Below are 25,673 nucleotides of genomic sequence, written 5' to 3'. Positions count from 1 at the left end.
TCTTACTATGTTACTCTATATGCCACACATGTGAGAGATCATCCTGTATCAGCCCCTCTCTGACTAACCAGGATATTCTCCAGATGTAGCAACATATTTCATGATTTCATCTTTTCTTAAAATTGAGTTGAATTCCATCATTTATATTAACAGTTTCTTTTTCTAGTCATCTGTTTTTGGACACTTGGGTTGTTTATAGATCTTGCCTATTGTGAGTAGAATTGCAATGAACAGAGTCAAAATCTTTTTTGAGTAGATTTGGGGCCTGAGCTTTTGTTTTGGGAAGATTTTTGATCATCACTTCAAGTTCTTCAAAAGTAACTGACCTGTACAGGTGCTCTGATTCATTTTGGTTCATTTTTAGAAGGCTATAAGAATTAAAGATATAGCAATTTCTACTAAATTCTCCCATTTTGTGGCATAAAAATTTTTAAGTAGTTTAATTTTTGATGATCCTCTGAATTTCTGTGATATCCCTTGTAACTTCTCATTTCATTTCTGATTTGGCCTCACAGGGTTTTCTCTATTTATTGTGAGTACTACTAAAGTTCATTGATCACTTTGAGTTTTTGAAAAAACTTGCTCTGTTTCATTTCATTAACCCATTGGGGTGAGATTCCCTTTCATTAATTTCTGCTATAAATTTAATTTTTTAATTTTTTCTGTTTGCTTTGGGTTCCTTTTGCTGGTCTTTACTTAAGCTGTGTTGTTAGGTGGGCCCTTTCACATTAATTAATGTTACCATTTCTATGAACTTTCCTTTACACATTGCTTTTGCTATGTCTTACATGTTCTGGTAGATCATGTGTGAATTCTTGTTTGTTTCCAGAAATCTTCTGATTTCCTCTCTGACCCACTTGCTGTTCAGTAGTTATATAATTTTCAAGTATTTTGAGTTTCCCTTCCACTTCTTACTTGTGATAAACTTCCATTTTTAATTCATCCTTCATGCTAACATTTAGTAAGGTCCTACAAATTTCCTTTTAAGGGGTAAGATGATGGATCTCTAAAAAATATACCATAAAATGACTACAAATATTAAGATACAATACTAAGCCATAATGGAAGGTCTCAAGGGAAGACTACAGATCAGTAACTGGGGCTGTTCACATGTTGCTTGGGGACAATATAATGTCAGGGATGAACCTGGGTTCCCACATGCCAAGCATTTACTATGGCCCTTATAGCTATCTCCCCTGTAAGCACATTTTAAAATATCTGGAGTATATAGTTTGCATAAAGAAGGCCCAGCTTTGATCCCTAGCTTCCAATATTCCACAAAACATAGCAAAGGGGCAATCCTTGAGCAGAGACCTAAGTGCAGTCCGTGAGGACTGCCAAATGTGATCCCCCATAAAATGTCAAGTTTTTCACAGCTTTTTCCTATATAGTTTGAAGATTAATTTTATTATGTCAAATTACATAAAAAGATAAAGTATTAAAATGATGCAATAATTTTTACATGAAATTCCTTTTCTTATATTCACTTCAAAATCTCATGAGATTCCAACATTGTTGGTGTGTTCAGTTTTCTGTATCATGGGCTCCATGTTTTTGCTCATTCCCTAAGCCGAAGTCTAGGAAATTATGGTTCCAAAGGTTCTGCTCAGTCTCTGTTGTCAGAATTGGGCCTCTGTACTAAGAAATCTTGATTTTTGTAAGAGACCTGAAATATAGCCTAGGGTAGGTTTTCCTTAATGGTCTCAAGGTAAGTTCTGCCCAGTCATGGTTGTCAAAGTCAGTTTTCTGTGGTTAGTGCTCTTATTTTTCATAGTTCAAAGGACGATATATCATCTGGTTTCCACTTAGTGTTAGGTGATGTGATAGGACCTCCTGGTCTTAGGTCAAGTTTTCATTTCCTTGCTGTCCTCGTTGTCATATTAACACTGGAACAAGTATATCTCCCAACGGAGCTTAGTTCCTGGTGTTGTTGCGGGGAGTTGTTTCAGTTCTAACTAACTAACTAACTAATTAACTAACTAACTAACTAACTAACTAACTAACTAACTAACTAACTAACTAACTAACTAACTAACTAACACCTCTGTATTCTTAAAGACTATCCAAGGCCTTGTCCTAGGACCTTCACAAATACCAAGATTGCTTGCTAAAGTGGTCTGATTCTCTCATCCACAACCGAGAGGAAAGGTTCCTGACACCACACAAAAAACCCTGGGATATGGTAATGAGAAGGTATGGAGCCAGTGTTTGTCCCATGACAATATGCTTCAAGAGTGGAGAAACCCTGAATCTCTTACGCCACGGGAATGTCCCTCCTTCCCCTATACTTACTGTGCCTATACAAAAAAAAAAAAAAAAAGTGGGGTAACACCAAAACCTGCCACTCCAACACTTTCTCTGGTTTTGTTTTATTTTGTTTTTGTTTGTTTGTTTGTTTGTTTTGATATTATTTTCCTTCTCTTTTTTCTTCCACTTCTTTCTTTCTTTTTCACTCTTGTGGATACTATTTGGTGATTTTTTTTTTTTTTTTAGTAGTTGACACCAATTTTTTTCTTCTCTTCTCCTTAACCTTTTTATCTCCAACAGAATAGCATAACTTGAATCATTCAGCCTCATAAGTTGGGGGGGGGGGAGGTTGATGATACCAGGACCAGTCATATGAACATGTAGTATAAATAAAAAATGACCAGACTGGAACACCAAACAATAGATACTCAACCTACAACAAGCTGTAAAGTGGAGACCAGTTACACTAGTATTCTGGGAGGGGTAAAGGAGGGAGATATGGGAGACATGCTAGGAACAGGAGTGGAGGGAAGACAACATTGGTGGTGGGAATGCTCTTCATTCATTGTCACTATGTACCGTAAATAATTTTGTGTCATGAACTTCAGTCACAATAAAAATTATAAAAACAAAAACAAAATCTCATGAGATTATGAATATACATGTGTACACATGTATATTTTTATGGTATGAAGGACTAAATCTAGGATATCAAACATACTAGAATAGTTTACCACTAATGTACATCCCAGCCCTTTGTAAAATTAACTTTATATTGCAGATGCCTGGGCCAGAGTGATGAAGGAGGGCATTTGCCTTACATGTAGCCAAACTGGGTCTAATTCCTGGACCTGTCAAGAGTAATTCCTGAGCACAGTGATAGGAGTAGCCTCTGACCACAACCGGATGTGGCCCAAATTTACCACTCACTCCCCCAAATTGTATATACTTGCAGAAGGTAGTATAATTCAAAATAACATTCCATAATAATAATAATAATAATAATAATAATAATAATAATAATAATAATAATAATCCAAAATAAATTCCATAAATGTAAAATGTTAATTTTATGCTGTAAGGTGATAAATAGGTCACATGATAAATATACAGCAAAAAATTAAACAAGTTAGCTATTTAGCTTAATAGTCATACTATTATAACACTTTTAAACCTATAAGTAAAATACCATTAGGTCCTTATACTGACTACAAATTAAAGTGACTTTTTTTAAACCAATATTTTTATTTAAACACACCTTGATGACAAACATGATTGTGGTTGGGTTTCAGTCATGTAAAGAACAGCCCCATTCACCAGTGCAACATTCCCATCACCAATGTCCCAAGTATTCCTCCTCCCCACTCCACCCCCGCCCATACTCTAGACAGGCTTTCTACTTCCCTCATTCATTCACAATGTTAGGATAATTCTCAATGTAGTTATTTCTCTAACTTCACTCCTCACTCTTTGTGGTGAACTTCATGAAGTGAGCTGAAATTTCCAAAATAACTCCCTGTTCTCTTTTGTCTCTGAAAATTATTGCAAGAATGTCTTATATTTTTCTTAAAACCCATAGATGAGTGAGACTATTCTGTGTCTATCTCTCTCCCTCTGAGTTATTTCACTCAGCATAATAGATTCCATGTACATCCATGTATAGGAAAATTTCATGACTTCATCTCTCCTGATGGCTGCATAATATTCCACTGCATACATGTACCACAGTTTCTTTAGTCATTCATCTATTGAAGGGCATCTTCATTGTTTCCAGAGTCTGGCTATTGTAAAGAGTGCTGAGGAAGGGATTTTTGCATTGTATTTTTGTGTTCTTAGGGTATATCTCTAGGAATGGTATAGCTGGATCGTAATGGAGCTCAATTTCCAGTTTTTGGAGGAATCTCCATATTGCTTTCCATAAAGATTGGAGTAGATGACATTCCCACCAGCAGTGGATAAGAGTTCTTTTCTTTCCACATCCCCACCAGCACTGCTTGTTCTCATTCTTTCATAACTAAAAGTATAATTGAGGAGTTAGCATGCTTTTGGGGGAATATTATTTTACGAACACTGATTTTTACTTATGCTAGCTTCAGAACAACAAAAGAGAAAGAAATATTAAGAAAAAAATCTTACCCAAGTATTTTCGCACAATCATCATAATACTTCATGGAATTTTTCACAAAACTGAAACCATTAACATCACAGACATAGGACTGTCCATTGGCACGTAATAAGTCAAAGCCACAAACGGTTTGCTGTTAAAATAAATTATAAATCATAAAATAGTATTAAGACAAGATTTCATTTTCTGACATTAATAGCAAATATCAAATTTTATAAATGCTCAACATGTTACCATATATTAGTTTGTCTCATAATAATAAAACATTCTGAAGATATAAAACATAAGCCCATAAGCCATATGATTAATTTCCTTAGAGGAGAGCTGATATAGGATAGCAATGTTTAAGGGGCCAAGAGACCCAAAGCAAATTATTATAGCAAACAATTCTTTAATTACTGTTAAAATTAAAGCAAGAGAAATTTAAAGGCTTTGATACATTTTGCAGCAGTGGAAACTATATTATTTTAAATCAGGGGTCCGCAGGAGGCAAAGTCAGGGTGATCCTTGAGTGCAAAGTCAGTAGTAAGCCTTGAATATTGGGGGGGGGGGGTTGACCCAAACAACTAAAACGAAACAAAACAAAAAAAGATTCCTCTGGGGCAGGGCCACAAAATGTTGTAGGGAGGGCTGCAAACGGCCCATGGGCCACGAGTTTGAGACCCCTGTTTTAAACCCTAAAAATGAAAGAAAGAGTTTTGAAGCCTTATCCCAGAGGAACTGTCCTATCAGCCTTATAAGGCTAATGTTAACAAATACATGGTGTGAGTGCCTAAATTTATTGTGCCTAAAAATGGTTGAGAGACATAAATTAGAAACTCAGGCTCAGAATTTTTCTGATTTATATTTAAATCATTACATTATAACAAAGGATTTTCTGGTTTTTGATTTTTGTTTTGGGGTCAGAACCACTGGCGCTCTGGGACCAGATGGGATGCTGGGATTCAAACCACTGTCCATTCTGGATTGGCTAAGTGCCAGGCAAACGTCCTACCACTGTGCTATCTCTCTGACCCAGCAAAGGTTTTTAAATCACAGATTTCCTAGTTCTTATGTTATAAAACTCAATTTACGGGGCCGGGAAGGTGGCGCTACAGGTTAGGTGTCTGCCTTGCAAGTGGATGGACCGCGGTTCGATCCCCCGGTGTCCCATATGGTCCCCCCAAGCCAGGGGTGATTTCTGAGCGCATAGCCAGGAGTAACCCCTGAGCTTCAAACGGGTGTGGCCCAAAAACCAAAAAAAAAAAAAAAAAAAACCTCAATTTACATATAAAACTATATAATTAATATAAAACCTGTTTATAGGTTAGTTCTTCCATGAAGAGTTTCAAATTATTAGACAAAAACAATTTACTATGCTATAACAATTATTAAGCACTTATCTTTAAGTACACATCTAAAGCAAGTCTTCAAAAGATAAAGATTAGATGCAAGATGAGCAACTTCTATTTGTATCTTTATTAAACTAAAGCCTAAGAATTAAATTAGTTGATGAAATTATTCAATGTCAAACATTGAAAATTACTCGGCATGAGTAGAGATGAGAACATTCTATGCTTGAAAATCCTTTGTAAACAACCACTAAATCAAGGGTTCTAAAGAAAAAAACCTTTAAAAACTAAGTATTTGCTTTCTCTTATGTATATATATTGTATTAGTACAACTGTCAAACTTCAAAGACTATTGTAGGTCTAATTTATTTCAGCAAAAAAAAATTATTTTTCTGATTTTTGGACCATACCCAGTAATGTTCAGGATTTACACCTGGCTCTGCACTCACTCTTGGTGGCTCTCAAGGCACAATATGAAATGCCAGGACTAAAACATCGGTTGGCTCTAAATAAGGGAAGAGTTTTATCTGCCATGCCCTATCTGCAGTTGTATCAATATGACCCTCTAAAATAATCTTTCTACGAGAAAATAGAATTGCTAAAAAATACCCTCAACACTAATAAGCTCTATATTCATTTAACTTCATTTTACTTTGAAATTTCAGTTTCTGAGTAAATTGTCAATTCCCTTTTAGATAACCAAAAAGTAAAGAGAAAGAATTTTATTATGTATTACTGACACTCCAAGAATCCCCAATAAATATACCAACTGTTCAGATATATACTTTTGCTCTCTCAATTTACTTTTTAACAATTTTAAGTCCAAATATTATCTCTTTCATTCAGAAAAAGAAATCAGAATTCCTTTTACAAAAATGTTTATATGGACTTACCTTAAAAGCAAGACAAACTTTCCAAGCAATTAATTTCTCCCGTGCATTGAGAATAACAGGATATCTAACTTCTTTTCCTTCACTATCTCGTTCAACTTTACCATCAAGTGCAGGAGATTTTCGAGCTTCAGCATGGGCATAATCTGGACCAACTGTATAAACCTTCACAGATGATAAAAAAAATTTTAATTTATATAAAAATATACCTCTGTAAAAAAGAACCTACAGGCAACAAATTCAAAACAAAGAAAGAAAATAAATCCTAATCAATAAACAAAATACTTTTCTCCAGATTAGATAGAACATATTTCCAAGGAACTATCAATCAACTGTTGGTAAAAATGTCATTTGGATCAGCCTCTATATAAAGCAATATAGAGAGACCTCAAAAAAAAAAAATACAAAAAACAAGGGAGTAGAATTCCCCCATAAGGCCCAGTAATATTAAAATAATGTTGAAAAATAATAAACCTGCTATGTTTCTGCTGTCAAAAATAAGGTTAACAGGACAGACTGAAATATCCTGTATGATATAAATTTTATGAATCAGATTCTTTTCTGGGGCCAACTAGAACCCACAGGACCAGGTTATGTTTTCAGAAAGTGTACTATGACTAGAGGAAGACTAGAAAAAGGAAAACTAATTAAGACCTGCCACTGACAAATTAAATAAGACTACTATTATATTACAGCTGTCACTGATCTCAACTGTTCTCCCTTGAACACATATTGTCTTGCGTGTTTCTCTGCTTGCTTATTTTCACTGTGGAGAAACCTATGTTCTCTCTTTCTCTCCCCTTACATCATTCTCACTAAAAACTACTTTGCTTCACTTAAAACAAAATTATCATGGATCTCAAAACATAATTTTACTAAAGTTTTCAAACTGGGAGAACTACTAAATGTTTCATTCACTGTATTTCAAATTAAATGTCCTTTAGGGAAGCTTTGAACTGCCATTAAAAAAACCAAATATTAAGAATCCTAAGCCAAAGAGATACATAATGGAGTTTACACGTAACTAATTTAAAAGTTACCACATTTCTGAGATCAGCAATAAATTCTCAATACGTAATTAAAATATACTTCATTTAATCCTACCTTAACATCTGTACCATCTGTGGGCATAAACTCTTCATATATATATGAGCCTGTTTTTCGTACATTACTTTCTGGGGAATAAACACTACTTCTACTGCCAATCTGAAAACAGAAGATGTACATTAATATAAACTAAATTTTCCTCAGTTTAATAAATAAGCCCTTTACCACCTATTTCCAGGTATTTACAATGTTTATTTCACAAACATTAGACAAAGTTAAGTAGTGTCAACTACTTTTCTGTTATCATTTTAACTTACATGTAAGTGAGACAGCATGAAAAACACAATAAGCACCGAGGATTATATTTCTAACATTCAAAACATTGTTGCATGTAGCTCTTCTTTCAGTTTACCAAGTATAGACATTGCTTAGTTAATTCACTTCCCTACCTGTGTATTCACAGCTTCTTTTCTGAGCTTAGCATAGTAGAACAAAGCCTATACTTTAAACATTCTTATGTTTCTCCTACAATTTATACTACAGAACTGGAATTGCTTAGTTGACAGAATACAATCAACTGCCATAATAGGAATTGCTTAGTTGACAGAATACAATCAACTGCCATAATCACTTTACAAAATTAATTTAAAAACTTTTACATATTAAATAGTTTCATCACTTCAGCAAAATAAGTGTTAAATCACTGTTTATGTATGGTATTACTAAATCTTAGTATTTGCCAATTTAATCAATATAACGTATCTTGCATTATTATTTTCTATTTCAGTGATTGTTTTTAAGTATGTTAATTCATGATAGATTGCAAAACAGCACAATTACTAGTAACTTCCATTCCTACAAATAAAGGCTGAATTTCTGTTTGTTTTCACACTGCCTTGATCTTGCCAATTCAAATATTAATTAACTTTTAGATGTTCAAGGCTTACCCCAGGTCTTATGCTCAGAAGATCACTCTTGGCAGGACTCGGGGGAAGGAATGTGGTGCCAGGGATCAAACCAGGAGCATTTGTTATTTGTGGATACAACCTCTAGTATAATTTCAAAAGCTACTGGCCACATTCCTACATATTACTTATTTGGGGAATCATTTTTGTGAAATACTATTGATTTACTTTTATGAATGGAGAAACATTAACACAAAATAAAAATCAAATGAAGTTTGTATTCTTTAGATAGGAAATCTTGCATATACATTAAATTACAGGGGCCAGAGTATTAGCATAGCGGTAGGGCATTTGCCTCGCAAGCGACTGACATGGGATGGAACTGGGTTCAATCCCCAGCATCCCATATGGTCCCCCAAGCCTGCCAGGTAGAAATTCTGAGCGCAGAGCCAGGAGTAACTCCTGAGCATTAGCAAGTGTGACCAACCCCCCAAAAAATTAAATAACAAATGACATTTTTTTCTAGCTCAGAAATCCCTTCTGGTTTTGGGGGGCCATATGGGATGCTGAGGAATTGAAACAAGGTCCGTCCTAGGCTAGTGTGTACAAGGCAAATGGGCTACTGCTGTGCCATCGCTTAGGCTCCATCAGTGAAACATTCTTAACCAGACTTATCAATAACTTGATCACTTTTAGGAAAACTTATAAAGAACAGTCTTCATTAGAGTAACACAATCTTTACCTTTCGAAAAAGCCTCTGACTTCCACCACCAGCAGAGGTTGGGTAATAAATGTAAACATTGTGATCTTCTGCGCTGACTGGCTTTTCCACAAATGGCTTTTGGAAAACTTCTCCATTCACTTCTACATGATCTTCCCCTTCAATCAGGTTGCATTCTAGAAATCAAATGCAGCAGCAAGTAAACTTATATCCTGTTGTCTAAGATATACTATTACTGACAACTCTCCTAGAATAAAGATTAAAAGCACATAACCTAGGACAACGGACTCAATTTGACTTCCAGTCCAAATGCTATACAAGCAACATATACCAACATTCTGATACTTAGCTTTAGAAAGCAATGGCTCTTCAAAAGTTATGGAATTACCCATGTCATCATTACAACATACCATTCTACAGAATTCAAGGTTAGATAAGCAACGATGCTCAGGCTGAAAAATACTCATGCCAAACATCCACGAGATGTAAAAGCATTATCACTATTGAGGAGAGAGGACCTTTAACTAGTGCTCACTGACTATGGCCCTATTCCCAACAACTAGATGCAGTGCTCGAACCACCAAGTCGACCTCAGAGATAGGTGGTCAGGAATTACCCTGTGGGACGGGGACAGTCATGGCCCAACGGGGTGATACTTGGGAGCCATGTGGTGAAGGGAGTGAATTAGAGCCACCTCTGTCATCTCCCCAGCCCTAAAACATTAAATTATGTGAGAACAGTAAACTATATGCAAGCAATAAAAATTAATTTTTCACCTCAAGGCAAGTTTCTTGTTGTAGATAATAAATACAATGTCCAGTTTTCTAATCTTTTACAAATATTATTTTTTATCACAGATATAAAATTATTTTTTAAATTTATGATTAAAGAGAGAAATTATAGATGATAGGATATTTGCTTTATAGTGGCCTATCCAGGTTCATACCCAGCATTCCATATGAGCTCATATGAGCTCACCTGAGCTCACCAGGACTGATTCCTAAGTAAAGAGCCAGAATTAAACCTGAGCAAGCCAGGTGTGGTCTAAAGTAAAAATAAACAAAAAAGTCCACAAAAATACCCTATTAATTACTGGAATATAACAGGGGTTCATCCTCCAACAAGTAGGATATATCCCTAATTATTAGTTAATCATTAGAAACCAACAAAATGAGTAGAATACTATGATTTAAATTTCTTCTTTCTATTTAGAGAAGGCAAGTGGCCCTTAAGCATATTGAATGACAGGAATAGGTCCCATAAAATCTTTTATTCTTACCTTTGGGATTATTTGGGTCACGGTTCAAAATTGCATAACGAGGAAGTAAAATACCTTCTGCTTGAAGAATACTATATACTTCTCTCCTGAAGAAATCAGAGACCATTTTTTCAATTTATTACTCTATGTCATAGGAAGTATGTAATTGTATTATTCTAAAGAAAGTAATTGAGCTAGAGCAATTGTACAGTGGGTAGGGTGCTTGCCCTGCACAAACCCAACCTGAGTTCGATCCCTAGCACCGCAAATGTCCCAGATGGTCCCCTGGGAAGTGATTCATGAGTACTATCAGGAATAATCCTTGACACCACTTGGTGTGACCCAAATAACAAAATATAAAAATTTCTTTAAAAAAAAAATGACTATAGGGCCGGAACGATAGCACAGCAGTGGAACTTTTGCCTTGCATGGGGCTGACCTAGGAGGGACCTGGGGTTGATCTCCAGCATCCCATATAGTCCACTGCCAGGATAGATTTCAAAGCGCATAGCCAGGAGTAACCCCTGAGCGTCACCATGTGTGATCCCAAAACTAAAACAAACAAAAAAAAAGAAGACATCTATAAAAAAATGTGATTACTTTCCTGCCATTAACAGACAGGTATAGCAAGTCATTTTGTTTTTAGAATATTACTTTTCAATGCCTACTTAAAAATGTTTTCTAAAAATTACCAGGAATTAGAATAAAAATGCATGTACAATGTACACTTACATTTACAACCGTACACTTAATGTACAATTAATATGATGGCTTAAATTTTGAAAAATAATCTGGAGAAAGCAATGGATAGACCAAATTACTATGTGGCTAATAAAACTGGAGATAATACAGACATAAGGTCCTTGCCAGTATAAAACCAGTGGTATTTGATGTGCTCAACTACACAGCATCATTGAGGTGTTCCGGGGTACAGCTGAGCAGAGATAGGCACTGGCAGTTGTGTCAAAATCCAAAACCTTAAGAACAAAGACTATACCCCAATCACTAAAACCACTAAAACCCATACTCAAATTATATGTAAAGATGGCAAACTATATGGCAAATGTGCTACTAGCTTAAAAAATGAGCATTGCAATTTTGTAACATGTGAGTTCTTCTCTATGTGAAAAATTACAGTAGAGAGGCCAGGTTAAATCCTTTTTTTGGGGGGGAGGGGCGCACACCCATTTGATGCTCAGGAGTTACTCCTGGCTAAAAGCTCAGAAATCGCCCCTGGCTTGGGGGAACCATATGGGACGCCAGGGATTCAAACCGTGGTCCTTCCTTGGCTAGCGCTTGCAAGGCAGACACCTTACCTCAGTGCTACCTCACCGGCCCCACCTTTCTTGATGTTTCCCCAACCCCAAATTTGAAAATAAACACATATGTTCATAAATCTATTATATAATCATGCATCATAATATATAAACATGCAGGAAGATATAAACCTAGGAGCCACTTTGAAATTAATATTTAATATTAATAATGTTAATATATGGAAGAATAAAAACAAGCTAAAACTTTATAGGATTTGTAACTGTAAAGCACTTTCTGATATGTACTCTCAAATGTGACAGAAATATAAAAATAGAATATTGGTGAAATTATAAGTGGTCAGAGAAACAGCAATTAAACAAAATATATATACATTAAAATATTAGGCTCTATGCTTCTGAACTATTAAATGCTTGTGTATACGGAGAATCACTTTCAAAGTAATACATTTAACATTAAATTTAGTAAACAAAAAAAATTTAGTAAAGCTTGTCTATTATCAGTTACATGACCATATATGTTTTAAGTGGCAATAGTTTGGTAGACTCCAAAAATTAAAAATTATTTCAGTCCCTGTACCAATCTCACAGAAATATTTATAACCTTGAGCAAATTAATGACTCTCTAATTCTTAAGTTTCTTGATCTGTAAAGTTGGCTATAAGCAGCTTTATATATTTTAATAGTATCATAAAATAATATATATAAAAAGTCCTAAGGCTATTCAGCTTATAGTAGATATAAAATGTGTGTTAATTTTCCTTCCCTGAATTAATTTCACAACTCACCTATCTTGTATGAGATACTGCATATTCAAGTCATTGATTACAAATGGATTCCTGAGTTTTGCATAGGCAACTGCTTTGTCCAAGGGAAATCCTAAGAACACATATTATTAACATATTCTGTACAATCTTAAAATAATTTGATACATCTAACTTACCAATCTGAATGTATGCCACTTGACTTAAAATTTACTATGCATATGACTGCCATTAGGCATAGAACAACTATGTAAAACTTATATGTAACTTATACATAATGAATCTTTGTTTTCAAAAAATAATTTAATAAGGAACAGCAAAGCAGTGGCTACATAACCAAATTTAAAGCAGACATATTGCTCTTTTAGTATCATAGGTTCATAATATACAAATAGAGATATAGCAATCTATCGATTTTTTTAAATTAATACAAGCCTCACTTATGATATGCCTATACTCATAAATTACCAGATAATTCAAATAATTTATAACTCAAATAGCAGCAAAATACAAAAAGTAATTCACTGAGAACTGAAATGCTCAACATATAAAATATATGAGAATAATAACCCGGTTACTAAGTCAAAGTCAAGATGGATTTTAGAAAAATTACCAATAATTTTAGTAAAATTATCAATAATCATGAAAATAAGTTATATGGCAGATGTAGTAAGAGGATTTCCAAGAAAAATCTATGGATTTTAAGGGTTATATTTTATATGCTATTCAAACAATAGTTTCAATTTTCACTCATTAGTAAAAATTATTAAAAGGAGCAGTGTTGGGCCAGAAAATAGTACAGTGGGAAAGGCAACTGACCCGCATGAGGTTGGCTGGTGTTCAATACATGGCAACTCATCATGGTCTACCTATTTCATATGGGATTAATCAAGGAGTGACCCTTGGCCATAGGGTCCAGAAGTACGCTATAAATAATAATGTAAGTGTGGTCCCAAATAAAAAGCAAAACAAAGTAAAGTAGCATATTATAAAGATAAAGAGCATACACGAAAGTTGAAGTCCTGGCTCCATCTTTCACTATGTGGCCTTGAATAAATTTATTTAAAATCTCTAAGTCTGTTTCCAGGCAGTAAACAATTATTATACCAGTCTGAACTAGTAAGAATAAGGAACTAAATATTTGAGATAACTGATATAGCCCAGTGCTCAATAAATATAAAATACTAATTCTTTTTTTTGCTGTCTAAGTCTATATAACAGTGTGTCTCATGAAAAAGAGAACACCGGAATAGGTTAGACTTTTTTGCTATAGCAAGCGCAAATTGTGTCAGACAATTTTGATCCATCTGCCACAGAGTGTTGCTTGCAAAAATTATTATTAATTCTTAAATGACAGTATTTTAATAAAAAAACTTATCTGAAGAATGGGGCAAAATTATCAGCCATGATGTACTTAACTGTGATAAACTCCAGGATATTTGTGAAGACATTACCTTTTGCAGAACTATTAGGCAAACTACTAGCAAAGTGAGATTGAAGAAAGAGCTACAATTAGTAAAACTGCAGCTCCTCTGAAAAACCTAGATGGCCTTGTGGGTCAGAGCCTTTCTGGGGAAACCCCAAAACAAATAACAAATAAGAGTAAATTGAAATATTTACTATCAAGAGCCACTTAGTTGGCCAAGAATTACAGACCCTTCAATTTCACAAAATTCATGCTTGCAAAAATATCTTTAAGCCTATGAATTGAACTTCCTAAGAGAATTCAGCAAATAATAAAGATCTGTAGTCAACTTTTTGGTTTGGTGTTGTTAAGAGGAGCTTTCTCTTTACCAAGAGACAGCACAAGGGACAGAACCTTAAGCAGCAATCACTACTTTATAGGCAAATTGTTTTTGCAGGAAGAAAAGTGATGAAGATCTTAACTCAAAGGATAATTTTAAGCTTCTGAAGTGAGAAACTATATTTTGTGAAAGCTAGCATCTTGCTTTTTCTATAAAATAATAAAAAAGAGTAGAGGCTATGGCCACAGGAAGTTTCAATTGTATGCATCTTTCGGCTGAGGGAAATTTACAGCCACGTCACTAAAGTTGAGATTTTAACATGGCTGGGAACTACATATTTTAGCAACATAACATTTAAAATTTAATTTAAATACATATAACTCTTAAATGATAGTGCTTAGTGGGAAATTTACCTCATTCACAGATTCTTAGGTAAAATTTTTAGATAACACACTTAATTTTAACATAATCTAAGAATGTAAGAATTGTTACTATGAAGTTATAAATATGAAGTTCATTACTAAGAATATGGTTAATAAATATTTTTGATTTCTTTATGAAAGCACATAAATCTAAAATTTTATTTTATTTGAAAAAAAGTAAATTCCTTCTAAAAAGTCATTCTAATGTGAGTTATAATAATTTTCTAAACAGCAATGTTTAATAACTGAAGAACTTATCCTAAGAAATTTGGAAATGCAGAGAACATTCTAAGGGTTTAACACACGCCATATTTAATAGTGAAAACTTTAAAACACCAGTTAGGATATTGGTTAAAAATACTACTGTATATTCATACAAAAATGCTTATTATTGCATCATTAAAATCAGACTTTACAAAGGACAAAAATTATAACAATCTAAACTTAAAATGGATCTGTTATACTGGTAGGCCAGGGGGGCTACCATACTGGCAGTATGGGATGCACGCTGGAATTTTGGTGGAAAGAAGTCAATACTGGTGGTGGGAATGGCCCCAATTCATTGTCACTATATGCCTGAAATCCAACTATGAAGGACTTGTAATTCACAATGGTCTCACTAAAAAAAATTTTTAAATAGCAGATTATAAATCACAAAATTAAAAAAAAACTCATTTACTTAGTAAAAAGATAAACTGTAAGGTTACAAGGTGCTCTATAACAATAAATCTGTTCTTTAAAATACATGTAAAACGACTGGAAAAAAATTTATCAGATAATTAACATCACCTATCTGAGAAAATGGTTGAGTTTAATTTTTTTCTATTTTATCCAATATTCTACAATTAGTATTATTAATTTTATAATTAGAGGATAAAGGGATTTCCTTTCCCGTTCTTTAATACCTTTCGAATGGAAAGAAATTAGACAATCACATAAAGGCCAGTTTTCCACTGGTTCATTCAGAATAACTTCTTCTTCAAATACCACTACTGTGATATATTGAAATAAGGAGATCCGTTCAAGAATTTCCTTCATTGGCTTGGACTTGGATTTCTTTGCCATCGAACATATTCCAACCACAATCTGTCTTTCAGGTGGCTAAAACAGAAAGAAAAAATTTAGGTTGACTTAATGAGAACTATAAAATACAGTTATTATAGCTCTTTCTCAGAAGTTACATGATATCTGATGAATCAATAAAAAATTACACATTAACCCAAAAAAAGGTGGAATTCAAAATTATGCTAATCTAATATGTATATTATTCATCAGTGCAAGTTTTCAATAAATATCCAGTAAAAGTCTGTAATTAAAAACACCTATAACTGTTGATATTTTTATTCAGTTTTCAAGCACAAACAGAAACTCTGTCTCTAGCAGCATGTCTATCTTACATCAGAAAAAGGTCCAAATAGATCTAATTTAAATAAAAAAAAAGGTTAACTGGAATAAGATCAAGAATTTGCTCACCTAAAATTAAGAAGTTCTGCTATCATAGCTATATAGCACTAAATTATTTCAGTGTGATGAGCTGAGCATAAATATTATTTGGACACTACTGACAACTTGAAAAAAATTTTAAAGGAAAGTTACCCCGTGACATCATTCTGTGGCATTCCAAACCTCATATTCACTACTGCTATCTAATAGTGTTGCTAATTTCTGAGACTTGATTTTAGTTCAAAGGCCATGACTGGGCCTGAAATAGAATAAATAGATAACAGAAACAGGAGTGTAGCAGTAGCTAACATTTATAGTCACTCATGACTCATACTGAAATCTTTACAGTAAAGTACTTCAACATTATCAAATCTATAGCTATTATGTCTAGTTATTCTTATCAATTCATTTTCATAGATTTTATGAAAAATCATAATCTGGGCCCAAAGTACTTTAGTAAACTACTATAAATCTACAGATAAAATTTAAGCAACATTGGGAAAGAAAGACAATTCAGCAGGTAGCAAATTTGTTTAGACATAGCAAATGTGGGTTTAATCCCTGACCAGGAATCCTTAGTGACTCCAGAGTCCCCCACCAGGAGTGATCCCTGAGTGCAGACAATAGTAACCACAGAAAACCACTGAATGTGGCCCCCAAAACAGAACAAACAAAAAATTAAGCACCATCATAATTAAATTACTATTTCTTTGTATCTAAAATATTTTTATAACCTCCTCTAATTCATTGAACTACAGGAGTGGTATTTCATTCTAAATCCTAAACTATTTGAAACTACTATCTTACCCTCTCTGATCATTTACTCTAATGCTCCCTTCTTCAATTTTTATCCCACCAGAAAGACTTGACATAGGGCCAAAGGGTGGGTTGAGTGTAAAGTCTTACTGCATCTGACCAGGTTTCAATCCCAAGCATCAACAACTTCAGGAGTAAGATCTTCACTCTGCCACATGTGACCTCTCCCTCCCCCCAAAACCTACAATCCTGGCACAGCTCATTATGATGGTTTTAAAAATTATCCTAGACAATAATATTTTATACTGTTTATATGTTCAAAAGAATATATTAACACAAATATATGAATTCTTGATTTATTAATGATTATGTTCCTTTCTCCCTTTTTTGTGCATTTTTTTGAGTTATGTAGGCAAATTACTGAAAGATATAAAAATATGCTTAGAATTTGGATACCTAATTGTATCTCTTTATGCACCATCGATTCAAAATCCTCAAAAAACAAAACAGGCATTTTCAGTTTCAAATATTTTTAGAAACTAGCGTGTTAATACAGTGGGTAAGTCACTTGCCTTGCATGCAGCTAATCCAGGTTTAATTCCTAGTATACCATCTGATACCCCAAGACCCACCAGGAAAAATACCTAAATAGACTGTCAGGAGAAAGCCCTGAGCTAATATTATCAGGTATTGCTCCAAAACCCAACGCAAATTTATTTACAAAAATTCTATATGATGGGAGAAAGGGTTAAAAACATTCTGGGACAAAAAAACTCACAATATTTGCATTAATCAAACGAACTCTAAATGAACTACTCAAAGATCAATGATATAAATCAAATACCCAGTTGTAACAACAACAAGAACCCTATACAATATAGAAATTGCCTTTTCTGTCATTCGTTTTCATTAAATGTCAATGGATTAAGTTCACCCATCAAAATGCACAAAGTAGAGGGCTGTATCAAGAAACAAACCCAGATATCTGCTGCCTGCAAGGAACATACTAAAAGTTCAGGATAGACACAGGCTATAAAAAAGAGTAAAAGGATGAAAAACAATTATACAAACTACTGGAAAACAAAAGAAAGCTGGGACAGCCATACTTTAATCAGATCAAATTACGTTCAACCTCAAGAAAGTACTTAGAGACGAAGATGGACACTACATATTGATCAGGGAACAATATCAAGAAATGCTAACTCTGATCAACATTTATGCACCAGTTATAGAGTCAGCAAAATATGTAAAGCTTTTGCTCACAGAAAACAAGATAGTAGTGGGAAATTTCAACATGTCACTATCACCACTACACAGATCTACAAGGCAGACTAGCAGACACTAGCAAAGACATAAGAGCCCTAAATAAGAAACTAGAAGAACTTGGACTAATGAATCTATACAGGGCCTTTCATCCTCAAAAAGCTGAATACACATTCTTCTCAATTGCACATGGAACCTTCTTAAGGATAGATCACATTTTAGGACACAAGTTTAACTGACATAAAGTCACAAATATAAGAAACATAACCAAGCACCATATCAGATCACAAGGCCACAAAAGTCAAGACTGATTGTAAAAAGATGTGGAAAAAAATCTAACACCTAGAAACTAAACCTATTGCTCAATAACAGATAGATCAAAAAGGAAATCTAGGAAGAAATAAAGAGATTTCCTTGAGATGAATGTTAATAAAGAAACAAACTGCCAAATTTTCTGGGATACAACAAAAGCAGTAATGAGGGGGAAACTCATAGCAATACAGGCTACATTAGGAAAAAAAAAGATTAAAAAAAATCAACATTTTCAAGAGACATAAATATCTGTGTTATGAAAAAACCAACAGCAAAGGAACCCAAACACAAGCAGAAAAAAGAAATTATAAATCCAGAGCAGAAATTAACGATATAATAAAAAGAACTGATGAGACCAGGAGCTGGTGTTTTGAAAGAATAAACAAGATAGACAAACTGCTGACAAGACTCTCAAGGGTAAAAGGGAAAATACTCAGATAAATCGTATCATAAATGAAAGGGGAGAGATTACAACATAACTTCAAGAAATTCAAGACATCATGAGAGCTTATAATGAACAACTGTATTCAGTTAGCTAAAGAACTTAGAAGAAATGAACAAATTTCTGGAAAATTATCTCCCAATACTGAAGAAGGAAGTGGAAAGCATAAACAGGCCAATCTAAAGTAAGTAAATAGAAACAGTAATTAAGAAACTCCCCAAGAATAAAGGTCCAGGACCAGGACCAGATGGATTTAATTTAAGGTTAGACAACTTAGTATGCCCAGAGACTGTAGCTAGTCTTACAGCAGGATGTTTCATGTGTAGATACACTCTCTTTTTCGGCCAAAGGTTTGTCCTTTCTATTTTCTTCAACTTTTATTGCATCTATACAATAAATAAATAAAAACTTGCCACCACCACCCTTTTAAAAAAACTTTTAGATAGGGGCCAAAGTAGTGGTGCCAACAGTAAGGTATCTGCATTGCCAGCGCTAGCCTAGGAAGAACCACAGTTCGATCCCCTGGTATCCCATGGACCCCCACACCAGGAGCGATTTCTGAGTGCATAGTCAGGAGTAAACCCCTGTGCATCACCGGGTGTGGACCAAAAACCAAAACAAAAAAATCTTTTAGACGGTGGTTCCTACCTTTTTCATAGAGTCTTGGGACATGGATTATTTTGTTTTACCTCATATTTCTGCATTTTTCTATAAAATTGAAAAGGAAAATAAAAAAGAAAGGATGGGGGCCAGGGGTCAAGTGGTTTCAGGTGCATTGGTGGAGGAAAAAAGTACAGAACTAAATATCCAACAACAATAGAAACGAAAGACCCAATCTACAACAATCTAAGCTTAAAATGGGCCCGTTATACTGGCAGGCCAGGGGCCAAAGTGTGGTTTAGGATGCACTCTTGGGAACATTGGTGGAGGGAGGTCGACACTGGTGTTTGGAATGGCCCTGATTCATAGTATCCAACTATGAAGGACTTTGTAAATCACAATGGTTTCAATAAAATAAATATATAGGGGCTGGAGAGGTGGCGCTAGAAGTAAGGTGTCTGCCTTGCAAGTGCTAGTGTAGGACAGACCGCAGTTCAATGGTCCTCCAAGACCAGAGTGACTTCTGAGCGCATAGCCAGGAGTAACCCCCTGAGCGTCAAACAGGTGTGGCTCAAAACCCAAAAATAAATAAATAAATAAATAAATTTCTATGTGAAGACAATCTTCATAGTTTATTAGTATCAATTCACCTTAATTGCAATTAGTAAAACAACAAGTTCATTTTGGTCAAACACACTTACAGACTCATCTTCCTCCTCATCTTCTTCATCCGTATGGTGGAAGAAATGGCGATAATTTCCAGGGTTTATTTCTGAATCCTCAGGCCCAACAAAGAATCTAGGAACTTCACTCATTTTTATCTCATTCGCTACAGCTAAATTTGAATGTGCTATGCTGAAACTGCTTATAAGCAAACAGCTAAGAAAGCATTTTTTCCCTTTTTAAACTAGCTTCCACAGAACTCTGCTGCAGCCTGTTTTCTTCTTGTACAATGACTGGAAATTGGGATGACAGTTAGCAAATGGTCTTCTATTCTCAGATCTCATTGCTTCATTGCTGATGTAGCTTAATGGACAGTGAGCTTATCACTTCAGTCAACTGATGAGGCAATCCTTTCACCTAAAATACAAAGAATAATTATGAAGACTACAGCATGCAACTACATATAAGAGGCATCACTTGATTACTGGTGATATAATGACTTGATCAACTATTTTGTTAAGAAGTTGGCTCATACACTAGATAAAATTGCAAAGCATAACCTAATATTTTATTCTTAAAGATTTAACTCCAATTTAAGTGGTGATGCCTTACTAAATATTTAAATGGTTACCTAGCTAGAACTGACTTTATCTATGCTTTAAACTATAATTATACAGTGTATAAATTTTAAGATCTTTTTTCATTAAAGCACGAGTGCAGAAAAAAATTGACTTAACAGAAGCCAATGCCTTTTACTTTCATTCCTTCTGCACTGTTTTATATATAATGATGTTCACTGAAAAAAATTAAAGTTGTCTTTTTTTTGGTGGGGTGGCTACATCTGGTGATGTTCATGGCTTACTCTTGGCTTCGGATCACAGTTTTACTTCTTGTGATCAGGGACCACTCTTGGTAGTACTTGGTGGATCACACGGGGTACCACGGATCAAACTCTTCAAGGCAAACTCCAACCCCCCTGTACTATTGATCTAGTCCCCAACAAATGAAAATTTCTAATTTCTAATTGCTGTGTGAAACTTGCTAGCACCATATAAATATAATTCCTAGTTTTTCTGCTTTGTAGCAATGACAAACACCGTTCGGTTTCTTTTTGCTTTTTACTTCTTCCATCCAAAAGTTATCCTATTATTTCAACTGTAGAAGGGGCATATACTCGACAGAAGGAAATGCTTGTTTGGGAAAGGTGAGAGGAAAACTGGGGGCACGAGAGGTAGAAAATGTGCACTGGTGAAGGTTATTGTACATTGTATGACTGTAAATCAATCATGAACAACTTTATCTGTGGGGAAAAAATATTAAGCACAACCCTGTAACCAGTGTTTAAATAAAAAAAAAAAAGAAATGCCTGTTGAAGTCTACCATTTAATAACAACTGATGCTAGTTTTATCTGAATCTCAATTTTTTTCATCCATAAAAAAGTAGGAGTTATTCTCTGTAACTCTGATGTTGAGGTAAGGTAGATTAAGATTTTCTAGGACTGAAGAATAAAAAGATTTTCTAAGACATAACAGATATATAAATGTACAATAAGCCCTACATTCTATAAATTCCTTAACATAAACAGAATCAATTATAAGATTGCTTATTTTTTGTAAGATGCTATCAATATACATATGTATTATTCAAACCTTTTTTTGTTTTTGGTACAACACCAGTGATGCTCAAGAATTACTACTCCCGGTGGTGCTCAGGGGACCATACAGAGCACAGAAAAATTGAACCCAGTTGAGTCATGTACAAAGCAATAGCCCTATCTACTTTTCCATTTCTCCAACTCCTCAAAAAGCCTCATTTTTTAAATTTTTTTTTGAAATTTTGCTTCCCTACTCAGTTTTTATCTTTAACTCTTCCACAATTTTCTGCTCCTCAGAAGTAAAGCAGGCTTAATCATGTCAGAAAACATACAGATATTTTTGTTTTATTTATTTAAGTTTTGGGGTCACACCTGGTGAGGCTCAGGGGTCACTCCTGGCTATATGCTCAGAAATCACCCCTGGCTTGGGGGACCATATGGGACACCGGGGAATCAAACCACAGTCCATCCTAGGCTAGAGTGCGCAAACCAGACGCCTTAAGCCCTGTGCCACCGCTCCGGCTCCCATATTTTGGTTTTAGATGCCTCTTAAGAACTTTAAGTCTCCTGGTGCCAATTTCTCAATGCTGCCCCAAACACATACCCCGCACAGATTTTGAAGTCTCTCCAGTCTTTTTTGCTATAAAAGTAAACAAGTGCTATTTCTAGAAAGTTGGGACCACCTAGTTTGTGCAGAGGCAGTGTTGTAAGGAGTCAAAGATAGTCTGTGAAATACTGTGCCATTCTGAATGCTTCTCTAGACACTGAGATGGACAGTCCTTATATTTTCCATCCCTAATAAATGCTACTTTAGTAGAATTTGGCATCCCATATGGTCACCTGAACCTGCCAGGAAGGATTTCTGAGTGTAGAGTCAGGATTAACTCCTGAGCACCACCAGGTGTGGCATCCCTCCCCCATTAAAAAGAAATGGGGGGACCCGGTGTATTGGCACTCGAGGTAAAGTGTCTGCCTTGCCAGCGCTAGCCTAGAACAGACTGCGGTTCAATTCCCCGGCGTCCCATATGGTCCCCTAAGCCAGGAGTGACTTCTGAGCACACAGCCAGGAGTAACCCCCTGAGCGTTACCGGGTGTGGCCCAAAAACCAAAAACCAAAAAAAAAAAAAAAAGGGAAAAAATCCCGTATCAAATAATTTAAACAAGATCATACAGCTAGAAAAGTTTATGAATGAAAACTCAAAATGGCCTCTTTAAACCAAAGGCTATCATGCTTAAAATCACACAGTACTTTTCAGAGCGTATGTGTCTAATAAGTTCCTGGTAAGTGGAGAGCAGGAAATAAAATTATGTTTTTTTATCAGATATACCTCAGTGGATTATATATATTGTGGCAAAAAATAAAGTTTTTTTGATACAATAGAAGATCCAAGAAATTGAAATAGCTATGTCGCTTGATCCTCTGGTAAACAAAAAAAGATAATTTGTGCATGCAAAATTCCAACAATAGTGTCACTATTTTGACCAAACTACATACTTCATTTTGAATTCTAAAATATCAAACAGTTTAGGGGCCGGAGCCATAGAACAGCAGGCAAAGTGCTTGCCTTTCCACTCAGCAGAGCCAGATTCGATTCCTGGAAATCCATATAGTCTTCTGAGCACCAGTATGAATAACCCTTAAGCTCTACCAGTTGTGGTTCCAAAACAAAACAACAAAAACATATCAAACAATTTAGTCTTATGTTACATTATTCAAAAATCAGAGCCTCTGGCCCCACCTCTTTTTTCAAGATCTTTTATTCCAGTAGTGCTGGAATTAACAGGACATTTGTCAAGTAACCCAAGTGTCTACACTTGCCACAAATATTCTAAAAGCAGCATTACCTAACTGTAGAATCTATAATGAATGAACAGTGGGACTTAGGAACTTTTTAAAACTATGCCCCCCCAAACCCAAGTACAGTCTAGTTCACATAGGATTTCTGAATTTGAAATTAATACCATAATACTAAATCTTTTTTTTTTGGTTCTTCAGGCCACACCCATTTAATGCTCAGGGGTTACTCCTGGCTAAGCGCTCAGAAATCACCCTGGCTTTGGGGACGATATGGGAAGCCAGGAAATCAAACTCTGGTCCTTCCTTGGCTGGCACTTGCAAGGCAGACACCTTATCATTAGCGCCACCTCACCGGCCCCTCCATAATACTAAATATTTTAAGTGCCTACACTAAAGCAGGAATTGTCCAACTTTAACTTAAATGGGAATCACTGAAGACTTGTTCATCTCCTACCTAAAAGGTCTGCATGAAGGGAATATATATAAATATCTTTCTATATCTATATCTATATATATATATGTTGCCCTCCTAAACTTTCCAAAGCAGGCAGGGCACATGGCTTAGCAGTTCAGAACATGACTCACATGTTGTAAGGTCCTGGATTCCATTGCTGGCCCAAACAAGGGCCAAAATAAGGTGGAAGTTGCCACATTCAACTGAACTGGAATAGAAAACCTTTTCTGATCATTCCCCACCTATGTCCCTCACCAAGTTACAGGAACTCCTGGGACAATTTGTAAAATATAGATTGTTTGGAAGGCTGAATGAAGATGCAGGAAGCAGAGCAAGTAGCATAGGGCAAACCTGAGCTCTTTATTAATCTTGGTAATTGTTGATAACTAAGTGTGAAACTTTGGACCTCAATTTATTGAGTACAGACTATACCAAACAGGTGCTAGAAAGATAGTGGTGCTTGCCTTGCACATGGCAGACCAAGGGTTGATCCCTGGCACAAATGGTCCCCTGAGCCCCACCAGGAGTGAAGCATAAATTCAGATTCAGAAATAAGTGTAGCCCCCCACAAACCCAAATGTGTGTGTGTGTGTGTGCGCGCGCGTGTGTGTGCGCGCGCGTGTGTGTGCGTGTGTGTATGTGTTTTCGTACAACAATTCATTCAATTAAAAATATTCCCATTATCTCCCTTTAAGGAAGCCACATAAATTCTCTGCCACAGCTCATCTTTTCTAGTCTTATAACCAGACTTGAAATCATTACTGCCTGGAAAAAGTCATTACCTTCCGTTCCCTCCTGGGCATGGCCAGAGATGTCAGCCTGGAAGTACTCAATGCTCATTTCCATCCTTTAGACTAAATATTTAGGATCTCTCTTTACCATGGTCGACTTTGCATTAAAAAATGGGAATTTTTCCTTCTCAAATATTCAGAAGAGCTGAAAAATCCATTTCACTCTAGAGACACCCATGTCCACCTGCTAAACTACTCTTAGCATTTTATCATTTTCACTTTCTATTGCTACGGACACAAACTCCCACAAGTCTACTGCACCATTGACAAGCTGGAGTCACCCACATCTCTCATCTCTACATAATTCAGTATGTAACTCCCAGAAATCTGGAAACCCTCCAACAGAGCTGGATTCATTTCCCCTTCATTAGCAAATCCACGATGCTATTTTTCCCTGTTTTGTGCTTTGAGCTACTGAATGCAGTTTGACAACCCTCAAGTTTTAGGAAGATACAGCTCCTTTTTTTTTTTTAAACCTTCCCCCTGGCAGGTTCCTCCAATCTGTCTTAATGAAGTTTAGAGGAAAGAAACTAAAGCCAAGGGCCAATCTCAAAAAAGACAGTGGAAACAGATTCTGGATCCCACGAATGTGGCTTGGAACTGGGCTCCAAAAGTTCGGCGGGAACGACGGAGATGTCTCTTGGGCAAGTTCCTAGTCGTGCCCAAGGAGAGCAGCCACCACAGTTAAACGAGAAACACCGGCTCTGCCTTCTGGACCCATGCCGAGGCATGTAGGCAGAAGGTGGTTGGCAGGATAGAGGCTGACAAGTACCAGGCATCTGACAGGTACGTCCTGGGCTCCTGGCAAGTTCTTTCCTTGTCTTCAA

General features: G+C 35.6%; 1 protein-coding gene and 1 non-coding gene across 6 annotated transcripts in view; both read right to left on the bottom strand.

The window, feature by feature from the left end:
- Positions 1-20,621, bottom strand: part of PPIP5K2 (diphosphoinositol pentakisphosphate kinase 2) — a 62,709-nt gene extending 42,088 nt beyond the window's left edge. For all 5 annotated transcript variants that reach the window (XM_049769109.1, XM_049769110.1, XM_049769111.1 and 2 more), the window contains exons 1-8: positions 20,247-20,621; positions 15,635-15,830; positions 12,587-12,677; positions 10,546-10,631; positions 9,288-9,442; positions 7,698-7,799; positions 6,597-6,758; positions 4,384-4,505 (exon numbers count right to left, since the gene is read on the bottom strand). In XM_049769109.1, coding sequence (XP_049625066.1) covers positions 4,384-4,505; positions 6,597-6,758; positions 7,698-7,799; positions 9,288-9,442; positions 10,546-10,631; positions 12,587-12,677; positions 15,635-15,830; positions 20,247-20,360 — 1,028 coding nt within the window. In that variant the 5' untranslated portion in view covers positions 20,361-20,621. The remainder of the gene's footprint in view (positions 1-4,383; positions 4,506-6,596; positions 6,759-7,697; positions 7,800-9,287; positions 9,443-10,545; positions 10,632-12,586; positions 12,678-15,634; positions 15,831-20,246) is intronic.
- Positions 13,762-13,888, bottom strand: LOC126002473 (small nucleolar RNA SNORA28). The gene has a single exon (XR_007493171.1). It is a non-coding gene; the product is annotated as a small nucleolar RNA SNORA28 (small nucleolar RNA).
- Positions 20,622-25,673: the final 5,052 nt, after the last annotated feature.

The sequence above is a fragment of the Suncus etruscus genome, chromosome 2 (assembly GCF_024139225.1).
Source record: "Suncus etruscus isolate mSunEtr1 chromosome 2, mSunEtr1.pri.cur, whole genome shotgun sequence".
NCBI lineage: Eukaryota > Metazoa > Chordata > Mammalia > Eulipotyphla > Soricidae > Suncus > Suncus etruscus.
Note: the sequence above shows the minus strand (reverse complement) of the source record. Positions and strands in the feature narration are given on the sequence as shown.